This window comes from Phyllobates terribilis, unplaced genomic scaffold (genome assembly GCF_046119375.1).
Source record: "Phyllobates terribilis strain yellow unplaced genomic scaffold, ASM4611937v1 Scaffold_2__4_contigs__length_985480577, whole genome shotgun sequence".
In the NCBI taxonomy this organism is placed as follows: Eukaryota; Metazoa; Chordata; class Amphibia; order Anura; family Dendrobatidae; genus Phyllobates; species Phyllobates terribilis.
This window is the reverse complement of record NW_027362762.1, coordinates 445,451,621-445,465,854: the sequence shown is the minus strand read 5'-3', so window position 1 is coordinate 445,465,854 and position 14,234 is coordinate 445,451,621. Positions and strand designations below refer to the sequence as shown.

The following is a 14,234-nucleotide window of genomic DNA, read 5'->3' as shown; positions in this document are numbered from 1 at the left end:
GCAAGATGCCGGGAGCCTCGAACCTCAGGCAATCGCAATTGATGACTTGGTTATCTCTTGGTCCCAGTTCTCTCTGCCATACCTCTTTCCACCTCTACCACTTCTACCCAGACTTCTCAAGAAGATCAGGGCAGAAGGTCTTCCAGTCATTCTCGTAGCTTCAGACTGGCCTCAGAAGGCCTGGTATTCGGATGTTATCAATCTCCTCGCAGATGTCCCATGGGCTCTTCCAGACCGCCCAGACATTCTGTCCCAGGGCCTGTTCTTCCATCTCAATTTACGGGCGCTCAATTTAGCGATGTGGCTGTTGAAGCTGCAATTTTGAGGGCAGCAGGTCTGTCTGAATCAGTCATGCAGACTATGATTACAGCCCGGAAGCAATCCTCATTGCGAGTCTTCCATCGCACTTGGAGGCCTTATTTTCATTGGTGTGTGTCTACCAGTACTTCGCCAATGTCTTTTTCCTTGCCAGCGCTAATCTCCTTCTTAGGCCACGGCCCCACTATCAGTATTTGGTCAGTATTTTTTCTCAGGAGTGAGAGCCAAAACCAGGTGAGGAACAATCAGAGAAAAGATATAATAGAAACAAGTGCATCAATTCGGCATTTATCACCCACTCTTTGTTTGGTCTCCCATGCCTGATAAAAAATGCTGACCAAATACAGATAGTGGGGCGGTGGCCTTACAGTCCGGATAGGAGGCAGGGTGGCGCTTAACTCCCTCAAGGGTCAGGTGTCCGCTCTTCCTATTCGGTTTCAGTGGGATTTGGCATCTAGACCTCAGGTTAAGACTTTTCTTCAGGGGGGTGGCGTATGTTAGGCTACCCTATCAGGCTCCCCTGGATCCTTGAGATCTGAATCTTGTTTAGGATGCTCTTAAGTCTCCGTCTTTTGAGGCCATCAGAGATCTCTACATTTTTCTCTCTTATAAGGCAGCTTTCCTTATTGCCATCATTTCTATTAGGAGGGTCTCGGAGCTTGCGGCTCTGTCTTGTTACGCTCCTTACCTTATTCTTCATAAGGATAAGGTAGTGTTGAGGCAAGTTCCGTCTTTTCTCCTGAGCTTTTTTCGAGTTTTCACCTTAATGAAGACATTATTTTATCTTCCTTTTGTCCAGCACAATCTCATTCTATTGAGAGAGCTCTGCAAAGGTTGGACGTTGTTAGAGCCGAAAGGTATTATTTATTAGCCACTGCCTCATTCAGGAGTTCTGATTCCTTGTTTATTATACCAGAGGGCCCTTGTAAAGGTCAGGCCGCTTCTAAAGCAACCATTGCCCGCTGGATCAAGACTGTTATTATCCAGGCCTATAGTGCTAAGGCCAGGGTGGCCCCACTTAGGATTAGGGCACACTCTATGCAAGCGGTGGGAGCTTCCTGGGCTGTTCGTCATCAGGCATCAGCTTTGCAGCTCTGTAAAGCAGCTACTTGGGGCTCGGTGCATACATTTTGTACATTTTACCAGGGCTGTGGAGTCGGTAAGCCACAGTTGCGACTCCGACTCCTGGATTTTATCAGGTTCCAACTCAGACTCCGACTCCATCATAAATGGCCAATTTGTAACAATAAATTTACTGTTGTAAAATATTAACATCGTGCTTATTCAGTTTCTCACCATCATATAAGTAATCAGACCACTTAGAGCAAAAACTATATTTATTAGAATACAATTAGAATATAGCAAATAACTTTTATAAACTTGTATAAACTCTTGTAAGTAAATATGCAATAAACACTTATGCAGTTAATAAGAAGAAATCTATAAATTTGTCCTCAGAAAAAAGTATTGCCTCTGTCAGATCCTCCTTCATGGATGCCCTCAAATCTGATCTAATTATTTTGAGAGCAGAGAACAACCTCTCTACACTAACTTGGGTTGGTGGCAAAGCAGTAACCACTCGGGCAACATCTCTGACAATGTCAGGATACAGAGGAATCGCTTGTTGCACTGTTATTTTTGATGAACGGTCAAATTTCTCAATTTCTTTTAGTGCACATGAAAAATTCTGCTGAAATGTACTGGCGGTGTTCTTTGATGGGGATAACTCTTCTTCTATGCGGGAAAGCTTTGCACGGTCCTTGTGATCCAAATAGTTTTCGAAATTAAATTCATCAGTTGATGATGAGGGTGAAGATGTGGCAGGACGACCAAATTCTTCTGGTTCCTCCTGACTGTTCTGCAACCCTTTCATCCTTACTGCTATTTCAAACAGAGCTTCTTTTCCTTTAGTTAGCTGTTGATCATCTAGAAGAATCAGATGCATTGGGTCTACATAAACAGCTGCCAAAAGAATGTTATTTTGTAATAGTAGCTCCTCTCTCCGTTTCATTGATGTAGCAATGCCACTTGCAATTAACCCTCCTCTTTGGGACAGGCGAAACATGAGGTTCTTCCACTCCTTTAAGAAAATACCTGGAGTTAAGTCCTCTGCTTGTAATTTTTTAGTCACTGTAAATGGGTGCTCTAGCAATTTTTCCAGCTCAGTCACCTGATTCCACTGACTTTCATTTAGCGTCAGTTGAGGGTTAGCCATGTCTACAAGAAAGGTTTTCAGTTCAACCAAGCGCTGAATCATTAAGTAAGTACTGCCCCATCGTGTGGCTTGATCAATAATTGCCCCTTTTCCAGCACGTCTCTTCAAAATTGAATCAACTTTAGGGGTTCTGGCAACAGTAGCCAATTTTCTCACCTTGCCAATCAGTGCAGCAGCATGTCCTTCTTGCAGACTGTCTCTTATAGCCAGCTGTAGCGTATGCAGAACACAGCGCATGTGATGAATGAAAGAACGTATTGACACAGTTTCAACAAGATCATCTAAACTATCATGTTGCTGTTCATCTGAAGCAACTTCAGTTTGCTCCTCAGGTTACAATACTGTGTTCCTCTATTTCAAACATTTCTGTGTCTGTGGACCCAGAATGTTCTTCTAGCTGCTGGTCACCATCATTACTCTCATTCATTAGCTTAATAGTACTTATCATATTTGAAGCATTGTCAGTTACGACAGAAAGAACTTGCTCTTTTTTAAGTTCATAGTCTTGCAGAACCTTTTCCACCAAGACCTGGAGAAACTCACTGGTGTGATGAGCTTTGGTGTCTTTTACTGCCAATGTCTTGGTAACCATTTCCTTTTTGTCACAAACAAATCGGACATTGATGGCAAAATAGTTCACTCTGACGTGTGCAGGCATCCATTTTAAGAAACAGAAAGCGTCCCTTGAGAGTTTTTTTAAGTGCTTCCTTTTGTTTAAAAGCTTCTTCGATTACTACTTTTCTAATACTCTCTCTCCCCAGAGAAACACCAAGCTTGCGGGCCATTTCCCCATTCAGACACATAAAAGCTGGTCGTGAAAATAATGAAATAGGCACATTATCCTTTACAACAAGCTCTATGATCTGTTTTTTAAATGTATCTACTGTCATTGTCACAGTAACTTTGTCACTGACAAAATATCTTGCAACTGATGGCTGCAAAGTTCTCTGCTCCTTTGTTTGGCTGGAAGAGCTGGGCACTGGTTCATTGGTTTGGATGCAGTCTTTCTGATCCACAGCTTTCAGTACTTCTGGATGAAAGCGCTGTAAATGTCTCTTTAGATTAGAAGCTCTGGTAGGAGCATTTTTATCTTTGCCTGAATATGCACTGATCTTGGCTTCACAGCATTTGTTTTCGTCTGGATCATTTGTCATACACTGACAGACATAATGTTTTCTATCTTGAGTGATGGTGAAATTTTCAAATACAGCTGATTTAATGTGACGCTTCTTTGACATGCTCAGGTTTTTAATTCTGCATTCACAATCCAAATGACAATTGTTTTTCCTAAAAACAATTGTACAAAATTATAGCCAGGTCGTACAACTGATATAGTGGTCAGTAATACGGTTATTCCTCATGTACTCACAGTTAACTGATGCAAAGTTTGTTGAAAGGATAATACTTCTTACAGTCTTCCTCTTCTGAGTAGCAGCTGTGAGATGCTTGGAAGACGCACACCTAGTAATCATCTAGTCTAGAGGAGGAGTTTTACTACTAAGAATTTGCAACACATTTTCACTTTCAGTTTCATACATTGTAAGTAGGGGGGTTGGGGCAGCATGAGGTTAACCAAGTATAAGATTAGATAAGGGCAGTGGAGAACAGTGACACACAAGAAGTAAGAAATGTCTCTATCTCCAGCAGAACTGCTTATCTCTGTTGTTCATAGTTTGATAGAACATATATATTTGAGTAACATTTATAAAATTAATATGAAAGTTCAATTATGAAATATTAATACATTTTTTTAATGCTGGAGTCGGAGTCGGAACATTTCTACCGACTCTGACTCCAACCAAAACTAACTCCGACTCCACAGCCCTGCATTTTACAGGGTCCACACTTTTGCCTCGTCAGACACAATCCTTGATAGAAAGATACTGCAGAAGGCAGTAGCCCACACACTTCCGCTTGAGTTACGGCAGAAGACTAGGCAGTAACAGTATGATATTTAATTCTTTCCCACTCTAGGGACAGCTTTAGGACATTCCATGGTTCTGTGTCCCTCAATGAGACGAACAAGAAGGGTAGATTTTTGGTACTCACCGTAAAATCTGTTTCTCTAAGTCTTCATTGGGGGACACATTTTATTTCTTTTTACCTTAAGTCTTTTCTCCTCCTACTGTTTTCTCACAAAACTGAGGTAGCCTAACTCCAGCAGGCAAGGTATACTGTAGTCTGCTGGGGAGGAGCCAATTTTATTTAAATGCAATAATAGTGTCAGCCTCCAGGTGGCAGCAGACTAGGCCTATGATTCTGTGTCCCCCAATGAAGACTACGAGAAACAGATTTTACGGTCAGCATATAACCCTTTGGCTACTATGCATTTGATGTATGCATATGTGTGTGTATATAGATTGGTTTCATAACCTGCTACTATTTTTGCACTTTCTCTCATGATCACAACATGCATATATGAATAGTCTGCCATGTGGCATTATGACTTGTTGGTTAGTTTCTGGTGCATTTACATGTAGATGTAACTAGGAAGTAAACACATTTCTGCCACCTGGTATTTAACCCACTTGGTTGCTCTGCATAGGCACAAAGTTTTCCTGCTACTTGGTATTTAAGCCTTTGGTTACTGAACATATCATGTTCACACATGTGTATATATACTGCTCAAAAAAATAAAGGGAACACTTAAACAGCAGAATATAACTCCAAGTAAATCAAACTTCTGTGAAATCAAACTGTCCACTTAGCAAGCAACACTGACTGACAATCAATTTCACATGCTGTTGTGCAAATGGAACAGACAATAGATGGAAATTATTGGCAACTATCAAGACCCAATCAATAAAGGAGTAGTTCTTCAGGTGGGGACCACAGACCACATCTCAGTACCAATGCTTTCTGGCTGATATTTTGGTCACTTTTGAATGTTGGTTGTGCTTTCACACTTGAGATGGACTCTACAACCCACAGAAGTTGCTCAGGTAGTGCAGCTCATCCAGGATGGCACATCAATGCGAGCTGTGGCAAGAAGGTTTGCTGTGTCTGTCAGCGTAGTGTCCAGAGGCTGGAGGTGCTATCAGGAGACGTGGAGGGGGCCATAGGAGGGCAACAACCAAGCAGCAGGACCGCTACTTCCGCCTTTGTGCAAGGAGGAACAGGAGGAGCACGGCCAGAGCCCTGCAAAATGACCTCCAGCAGGCCACAAATGTGCATGTGTCTGCACACACGGTTAGAAACAGACTACATGAGATGGGGGTTGTGCTCACAGCCCAACATCGTGCAGGACGCTTGGCATTTGTCACAGAACACCAGGATTGGCAAAGTCGCCACTGGCGCCCTGTGCTCTTCACAGATGAAAGCAGGTTCACACTGAGCACATGTGACAGACGTGACAGAGTCTGGAGACGCTGTGGAGAGCGATCTGCTGCCTGCAACATCCTTCAGCATGACCGGTTTGGCAGTGGGTCAGTAATGGTGTGGGGTGGCATTTCTTTGGAGGGCCGCACAGCCCTCCATGTGCTCGCCAGAGGTAGCCTGACTGCCATTAGATACCGAGACGAGATCCTCAGACCCCCTGCGAGACCATATGCTGGTGCGGTTGGCCCTGGGTTCCTCCTAATGCAGGACAATGCCAGACCTCATGTGGCTGGAGTGTGTCAGCAGTTCCTGCAAGATGAAGGCATTGAAGCTATGGACTGGCCCGCCCATTCCCCAGACCTGAATCCGATTGAGCACATCTGGGACAGCATGTCTCGCTCCATCCACCAACGTCACATTGCACCACAGACTGTCCAGCAGTTGGTGGATGCTTTAGTCCAGGTCTGGGAGGAGATCCCACAGGAGACCATTCGCAACCTCATCAGGAGTATGCCCAGGCGTTGTAGGGAGGTCATACAGGCACGAGGAGGCCACACACAATACTGAGCCTCATTTTGACTTGTTTTAAGGACATTACATCAAAGTTGGATCGCCCTGTAGTGTGTTTTTCCACTTTAATTTTGGGGGTCACTCCAAATCCAGGCCTCCATTGGTTAATAAATTTGATTTCCATTGATGATTTTTGTGTGATTTTGTTGTCAGCACATTCAACTTTGTACAGAACAAAGTATTCAATGAGAATATTTCATTTATTCAGATCTAGGATGTGTTATTTGAGTGTTCCCTTTATTTTTTTGAGCAGTGTATATTGCCACAACTATAATTTCTTATTTTTTGGTGTTGTTTTGCCAGAGGATCCAATCAGGCATGTGTTTAGCACTTGGCACTTTACTGTAATATTATTTTGCTCTGTACGGAATATTCATCCTCTTCATATAACAATTTTTTTGTATGCATAATGGATCAACTTTCATTGACTAGAATGTGCCTTACCGGTATTATATCACTGTCAGCTTTTTCTACTCTTTCCCTGCAGTCACATATACCTGGATTTTATGTCATTTTTATTGTATTGTGTTAGCAAAACTTTCATTGGACATTATTCATTTTCAAAATATGATTGTAAAGAGTCTGTTTTTCTTATCGGATTTATAGCCTTTTTTTTCCCTTCAGTACTTTAGGGCCTTGTTGGTCTTTGGATAGTCAGTTAATCATTATTAAAGATATTCACAACATTAAAAGTTAATGAGTAGGTGATAATTTCTGAATCTCCAATGATTAGCAACTTGAGACCCTTATTTATACTGAGTGCAGAGCTTAGAAATGTCCTATTGGAATGGAGCGGTGTCCATGCATGGGCACCACCACCATTTATTCTTAATGGGGTAAACAGTTAAATATAGAGCTTGACTGGCAGGCTCATATTAAATGAATGGAGGGCTGAAGCTCATGCACAGTGATTACTGCATACCAACGTGTCATTTCAGAGTCCCGTTATCAGGATCGGTGGTGGTCCCAGTGGTCAGACCCCTACTGATCCGCAAGTTCTAACCTATCCTTTGGATAAGTGACAAATGCTTGGGATCCCTCTTTTAAAATAATGTTCAGTTCTTATGCACTATTGTGAAAGGAGCAGTGACCGAATCAAACAGCACTCAATTACAAATTCACTAAACAGGTTACAATCTGTGCCTGTATCATCCTAAAATGCTAATCCAGTACTACATATAAGCACTAACCTGTGGAACAACATCTTGGAGAAATGTAACAACACTTTCCATATATGATTGCTCCCTGCAAAGCAAGCAAAATAAAAAAAAATAATAAATGAGAGTGAAAAAACAAACAAACAATAGAGCAGCCTCATCTCATCTTTGTAACGTAATGCTGGCCTTGTACCAAAACATGGAAGATTAATACCATCTTAAACATATATTCCCTACTGTTATATGTTCTATCTAATAAACAAAAACTGAAAAATATCTTAGGAAACAAAAAAGATCATTCTGCAGTATAAGAATGCTCAATTCCACTAAAGAAGCAACTACTAATGATACCTAATAGATCTACAGAGACTCTTCATTTTTCATCTATGTTCAACTATAATGTAAAACACTACATCATTAATAGGATTTATCATAAGAATGTGCAGCTAATTAACCTTTAAAGACCTTTTACTAGTTCTAGCATGTTAAACTGGCCACATAATGGACTAGTAGCTGCAGAGCTCAATACAACGTAGTTTTTATTTTTTAAAGTTTGTAAAGTTTAGATTCTAATATCCACTAAGATGAAAGGGGCATTAGCCGAGATTCTTATCTTCTTATCTGGGGTGTGAACTTTTTCCCCTGCATAACACTGACCAATCATAAGCAGGAAGTGTCATGCAATGATAAAAAAAAAAATAAAAAAAAAAGAGAACACACCCAGAGAGAATGTCAGACCCAGGTTTCTCTGTGTGAGACTTGTGATGACACACAGCCCTGCTCTCCTCACTGATCTCACTTACCGAAACAACGGTGACTGCATGAGGGGGAGAATAGCAGAGCTGTGTTTCATTACAAAAACTTCTGCAGCTCACATCTCATAGCACTGTCAGCTCTGTCCTACCCTCCTTCCTCCCACAAGATGAGAGCTGAAGTTGCAAAAGGTTTTTTTTTAATGACACACAGTTCAGCTCTACTCCACTGCACTCACCCACTTGTAATTAGAGTAGATGCCAGCAGTAGGATTAGTGAGAAGAGCAGGAACGGGTGTCACATGTGAAAGCCAGTTCAGACATTATCTAGGGGACTGTTCTTTTTTCCCTGCATGATGCCTCCTGCCTATGATTGGTCAAAATCATCAAGGGGAAAAAAAGTCTATGTCTCCTATAAAAAGTGTCTGCTAAAGCCCCCTTGGTCGTAATGAAAATTAGAATCTAAAATGTGGCCATTTTAACATAATAAAACTAGTGAAAGGCTTAAGTACCAAAGCTTGTTTGGACCTTAACAAGAACTTGATTGCTGATACATGATGCCGATCCACAGGATGCATGTATTACGCATTAGCTACATGATTTCAGCCAGTTATGCATGATTCTAAAATGCTGCTGCGTTTCAGAGAAAAACAGATTAAAAGTTGCCGGGGACAAAGCCGCACGGGAGGCTAATTGGACAGGCCGTTCCCCAACAACTTCTCCCCACCCTACTCCCCTTGAGTGATAGGTCTCTCTCTGCATGCATGTACAGTCATGGCCAAAAGTTTTGAGAATGACACCAAAATTATATTTTCACATGATCTGCTGGCCTCTGGTTTTTATTAGTGTTTGTCTGATGTTTATATCACATACAGAAATATAATTGCAATCATATTATGAGTACCAATAGATTATATTGACAGTTAGAATGAGTTAATGCAGCAAGTCAATATTTGCAGTGTTGCCCCTTCTTCTTCAAGACCTCTGTAATTCTCCATGGCATGCTCTCAATCAACTTTTGGACCAAATCCTGACTGATAGCAGTCCATTCTTACATAATCAATGCTTGCATTTTGCCAGAATTTGTTGGTTTTTGTTTGTCCTCCCGTCTCTTGATGATTGACCACAAGTTCTCAATAGGATTAACCGGTTCCCGACCGCCCACTGTAGATAAACGTCGGCGCTTGCCGGGCTCTGTGCAGCGCCGACGTTTAAAAACGGTGGGTGGTCTCGCAGCGCTCAGGACCCCCAGGGTCCTGCAAGCGCTGCGATTCCGGTGCAGAGCGTTAGCTCTGACAGGGAACATCATCGGGACCTGATTAGATCAGGTCCCAGTGATGTTAACCCTTAGCTGTCTTCTATATGCTGTGATCTATAGTGATCGCGGCATATAGGAGACAGCAGGAGGAGAGGGGGTCGTCAACTTACCTCTCCGAAGACCTCCGAGTCCTTCCAGGACCTGGGGTTGCTATGGCAGCTGGAGGTCACATGACCGCCTCCAGCTCTGCCATATATGGTGTCCTGTCTGGCTCAGCTGCAGCTGTAGCCAGACAGGAGACTCTGACTGAAACAGTCAGGGAAGATCTCATGTAATGTAATATATGTCTATTACATTACATGAGATCAGAGATCAGAAAAATAAAAATTAATGTCCCATACAGGGACTAAGTAAAAATGTGAAAAAAAGTAAAAAAAAAGTTTTTAAACTATTAATAAAAAAATCACAAAATAAATAAAAATAAATAAATAAAATATTAAACCAATAAATCCGTATATTTTTACAAAACCAAAAAAAGTACACATATTTGGTATCGCCGCGTCCGAAACAACCCGAGCTATAAAACTGTCACACTAATTAACTCCTTCTGTGCACACCGTAATAAAAATAAATAAAAAACGGAGCAAAAAAATATGCTTTTTCATCATATTGCCAAACAAAAAGTGGAAAAAAATGCGATCAAAAAACAAAATAGAAATAAAAATGGTACCATACCACTGAAAACGTCATCTTGTTACGCAAAAAAAAAGCCGCCATACAGCTCCATCAGCCGAAAAATAAAAAAGTTATAGCGCTCAGAATAAAGCAATGCAAAAAAAATATTTCTTTCTATAAAATAGTTTTATTGTGTAAAAGCGCCAAAACATAAAAAAAATACAGTAAGTGTAGTATCGCTGTAAACGTACTGACCCGAAGAATAACGCTGCCTGATCACTTTTACCACACGCATAACGGCATAAAAAAAAAAACTCAAAAAACAATTCCTGAATTGTTTGTTTTTGTTAATTTTACCTCCCAAAAAACGGAATAGAAAGCGATCAAAAAATGTCACGTCCCCAAAAATGGTACCAATAAAAATGTCAACTCGTCCCGCAAAAAACAAGCCGTCACATGACTCTGTCGGCCGAAATATGGAAAAATTATAGCTCTCAAAATATGGTGATGCAAAAACTAGATTTTGCAAAAAAAGCGTCTTTTAGTGTGTGACAGCTGTCAGTCATAAAAACCCGATATCAATCTGGTATCTCTGTAATCACACCGACCCGAAGAATAAAGTAATCTAATCAGTTATATCACACTAGGAACGGCGTAAAAAATAAATAAAACCAATTCTTCACCTGCTACTGATTTGTTTATTATGTCCCCAAAGATCCCAGTAAGGCTCTGCCCACATTTATCCTGTGCTCTGCGCTGAGCACTTACACCAGAGTTTCCGTGTAAATCTCTGAAATACATGATTCAGCCGGAACCCATGACGGAAGATTCCCTGTAATGAGACAGATATAGGCCACTGTGGACGCCGTCTAGCCTGGGATCCCACGGTGTCATTTGTTTTAGGCGTGCATAAAAGTGCGGTTGGCCACAGTTTTGTGCACTTCTGAAAAAAAGGACACCGCTACACAGAGGCCAGACGGTGTCCAGAGTAACTCTGCTGCCTCATTACAGTGAATGGATCCTGCAGAGGTTTCATCTGAATTACATCACTTGGAAATTTAGATGGAAACCCCGATGTAAGTGCTCAGCCTAGAGCGCCGGATAAATGTTACGTAAAATGTTCCCAATAAAAGCTTCAACTCAGTCCTCAAAAAAAGCTAGTCCCCACTCAGGTCCGTCATCTGTTAAAAATATAAGGGACTTCCAAGTTACTGGTAGCAGAAAGGCTCTGGAAAAGCAAAATGACCCTTGCCCCCCAAAAGAAATTCAGAAAATTTTGTGCTCCCAAATCCAAATGCCTATTCTACAATAATTTGTTCTCCAATTGTCAAATAGCACTCCGTCCCCCCCAGATCTCACCGTATGGCTAAGCGGTACGATACAGCCACATATGGGGTATTGACACTTTTAGAAGAAATTGTGTGACACATTTCGGCACCATTTTTACCCATTGCCCTGTGTGAAAATGTAAAATCTGAGGGTAAAATATTTTTTTGTGGTAAAAATATAATTATGATTTTTTCACTGCCCAATGGTATAAATTTAAAAATTAAAAAATACTCACTACTTCCCTAGATGAATTCCTTGAGAGGTGTAGTTTACAAAATGGGGTCATTTGTGGAGGTTTCTGCTGTTTTGGCATGTCAGCGACTCTTCAAATGTGACATGGTGTCTGCTGCCTATCCCAGCCAACATAGCGCTCCTTTCTCTTCCGAACCCTGCCGTACACCAAAGCAGTGGTTTTCCCCCACATATGGAGTATCGGCGTACTCAGGAGAAATTGTACAACAAATTTCATGGTGCAATTTCTCCGGTTATCCTTATGATAATGCAAAATTAGGGTATGAAAAACATTTTTTATGGGAAAAATGTGAAAATTTTATTTTCACGGCTCAATATTATAAACTTCTGTGAAGTAGCTGGGGGTGCAAGGTGCTCACCACACATCTAGATAAGTTCCCTAAGGGGTCTAGTTTCCAAAATGGTGGCACTTGTGGGGGGTTTCCGCTGTTTAGACACATTAGGGGCTCCACAAATGTGACATGGCGTCCGCTAATTATTCAAACAAATTTTACATTCAAAAAGTCAAATGGCGCTCCTTCCCTTTCAAACCCTGCCGTGCGCCCAAACAGTGGTTTTCCCTCACATATGGGGTATCGGCATGTTCAGGAGAAATTGCACAACAAACTTCATGGTGCAATTTATCCTGTTACCCTTATGATAATGCAAAATTAAGGGATGAAAAACGGTTTTGTGGGAAAAATGTGAAAATTTTATTTTTACAGCTCAATATTATAAACTTCTGTGAAGCACCTTGGGGTTCAAGGTGCTCACCACACATCTAGATAAGTTCCCTAAGGGGTCTAGTTTCCAAAATGGTGTCACTTGTGGGGGGTTTCCACTGTTTAGGCACATCAGGAGCTCTCCAAACGCAACATGGCGTCTGCTAATTATTCAGACAAATTTTACATTCAAAAAGTCTAATGGCGCTCCTTCCCTTCCGAACCCTGCAGTGCGCCCAAACAGTGGTTTTCCCTCACATATGGGGTATCAGCACGCTCAAGAGAAATTGCACAAAAAAATTTGGGGTCCATTTTTTCCTGTTACCCCTGTGAAAATAAAAAAAATTGGATCTAAAGTAACATTTTTGTGAAAAAAGTTAAATGTTAATTTTTTTTTTCCACATTCCAAAAATTCATGTGAAGCACCTGAAGGGTTAATAAAGTTCTTGAATGTGGTTTTGAGCACCTTGAGGGGTGCAGTTTTTAGAATGGTGTCACTTTTGGGTATTTTCTGTCATAAAGACCCCTCAAAGTGACTTCAAATATGATGTGGTCCCTAAAAAAATGTTTTTGTAAATTTTGTTGGAAAAATGAGAAATCGCTGGTCAACTTTTAACCCTTATAGCTCCCTAACAAAAAAAAATTTTGGTTCCAAAATTGTGCTGATGTAAAGTAGACATGTGGGAAATGTTATTTATTAACTATTTTGTGTGACATATCTCTCTGATTTAAGGGCATGAAAATTCAAAGTTTGAAAATTGCAAAATTTTCTAAATTTTCGCCAAATTTCCGATTTTTTCACAAATAAACGCAAGTTATATGGAAGAAATTTTACCACTATCATGAAGTACAATATGTCATGAAAAAACAGTCTCAGAATCAGGGGAATACGTTGAAGCGTTCCAGGGTAATTGCTTCATAAAGTGACAGTGGTCAGAATTGAAAAAATTGGCCCGGTCACGAAGGCAAAAAACAGGCTCTGGCGCGAAGTGGTTAAGATCTGGGGAGTTTCCAGGCCATGGACCCAAAATCTCTATGTTTTGTTCCATGAGCCATTTAGTTATCACCTTTGCTTTATGGCAAGGTGCTCCATCATGCTGGAAAAGGCATTGTTGAGCGCCAAACTGCTCTTGGACGGTTGGGAGAAGTTGCTCTTGGAGGACATTCTGGTACCATTCTTTATTCATGGCTGTGTTTTTAGGCAAGACTGTGAGTGAGCCGATTCCCTTGGCTGAGAAGCAACCCCACACATGAATGGTTTCAGGATGCTTTACAGTTGGCATGAGACAAGACTGGTGGTAGCGCTCACCTCTTCTTCTCCGAATAAGCTGTTTTCCAGATGTCCCAAACAATCAAAAAGGGGATTCATCAGAGAAAATGACTTTGCCCCAGTCCTCAGCAGTCCACTCCCTGTACCTTTTGCAGAATATCAGTCGGTCCCTGATGTTTTTTCTGGAGAGAAGTGGCTTCTTTGCTGCCCTCCTTGAAACCAGCCCTTGCTCAAAGAGTCTCTGCCTCTCAGTGCGTGCAGAAGCACTCACACCAGCCTGCTGCCATTCCTGAGCAAGCTCGGCACTGCTGGTAGTCCGATCCCGCAGCTGAAACAGTTTTAAGATACGGTCCTGGCGCTTGCTGGTCTTTCTTGGGCGCCCTGGAGCCTTTTTGACAACAATGGAAGCTCTCTCCTTG

The 14,234-nt window shown here is 41.4% G+C and overlaps 1 protein-coding gene across 7 annotated transcripts in view; it reads right to left on the bottom strand.

The window, feature by feature from the left end:
* Positions 1-14,234, bottom strand: part of BCAS3 (BCAS3 microtubule associated cell migration factor) — a 1,370,469-nt gene that overhangs the window by 1,334,225 nt on the left and 22,010 nt on the right. For all 7 annotated transcript variants that reach the window (XM_073665482.1, XM_073665487.1, XM_073665488.1 and 4 more), the window contains one exon: positions 7,612-7,666. In XM_073665482.1, the coding sequence (XP_073521583.1) occupies positions 7,612-7,666 (55 nt within the window). The remainder of the gene's footprint in view (positions 1-7,611; positions 7,667-14,234) is intronic.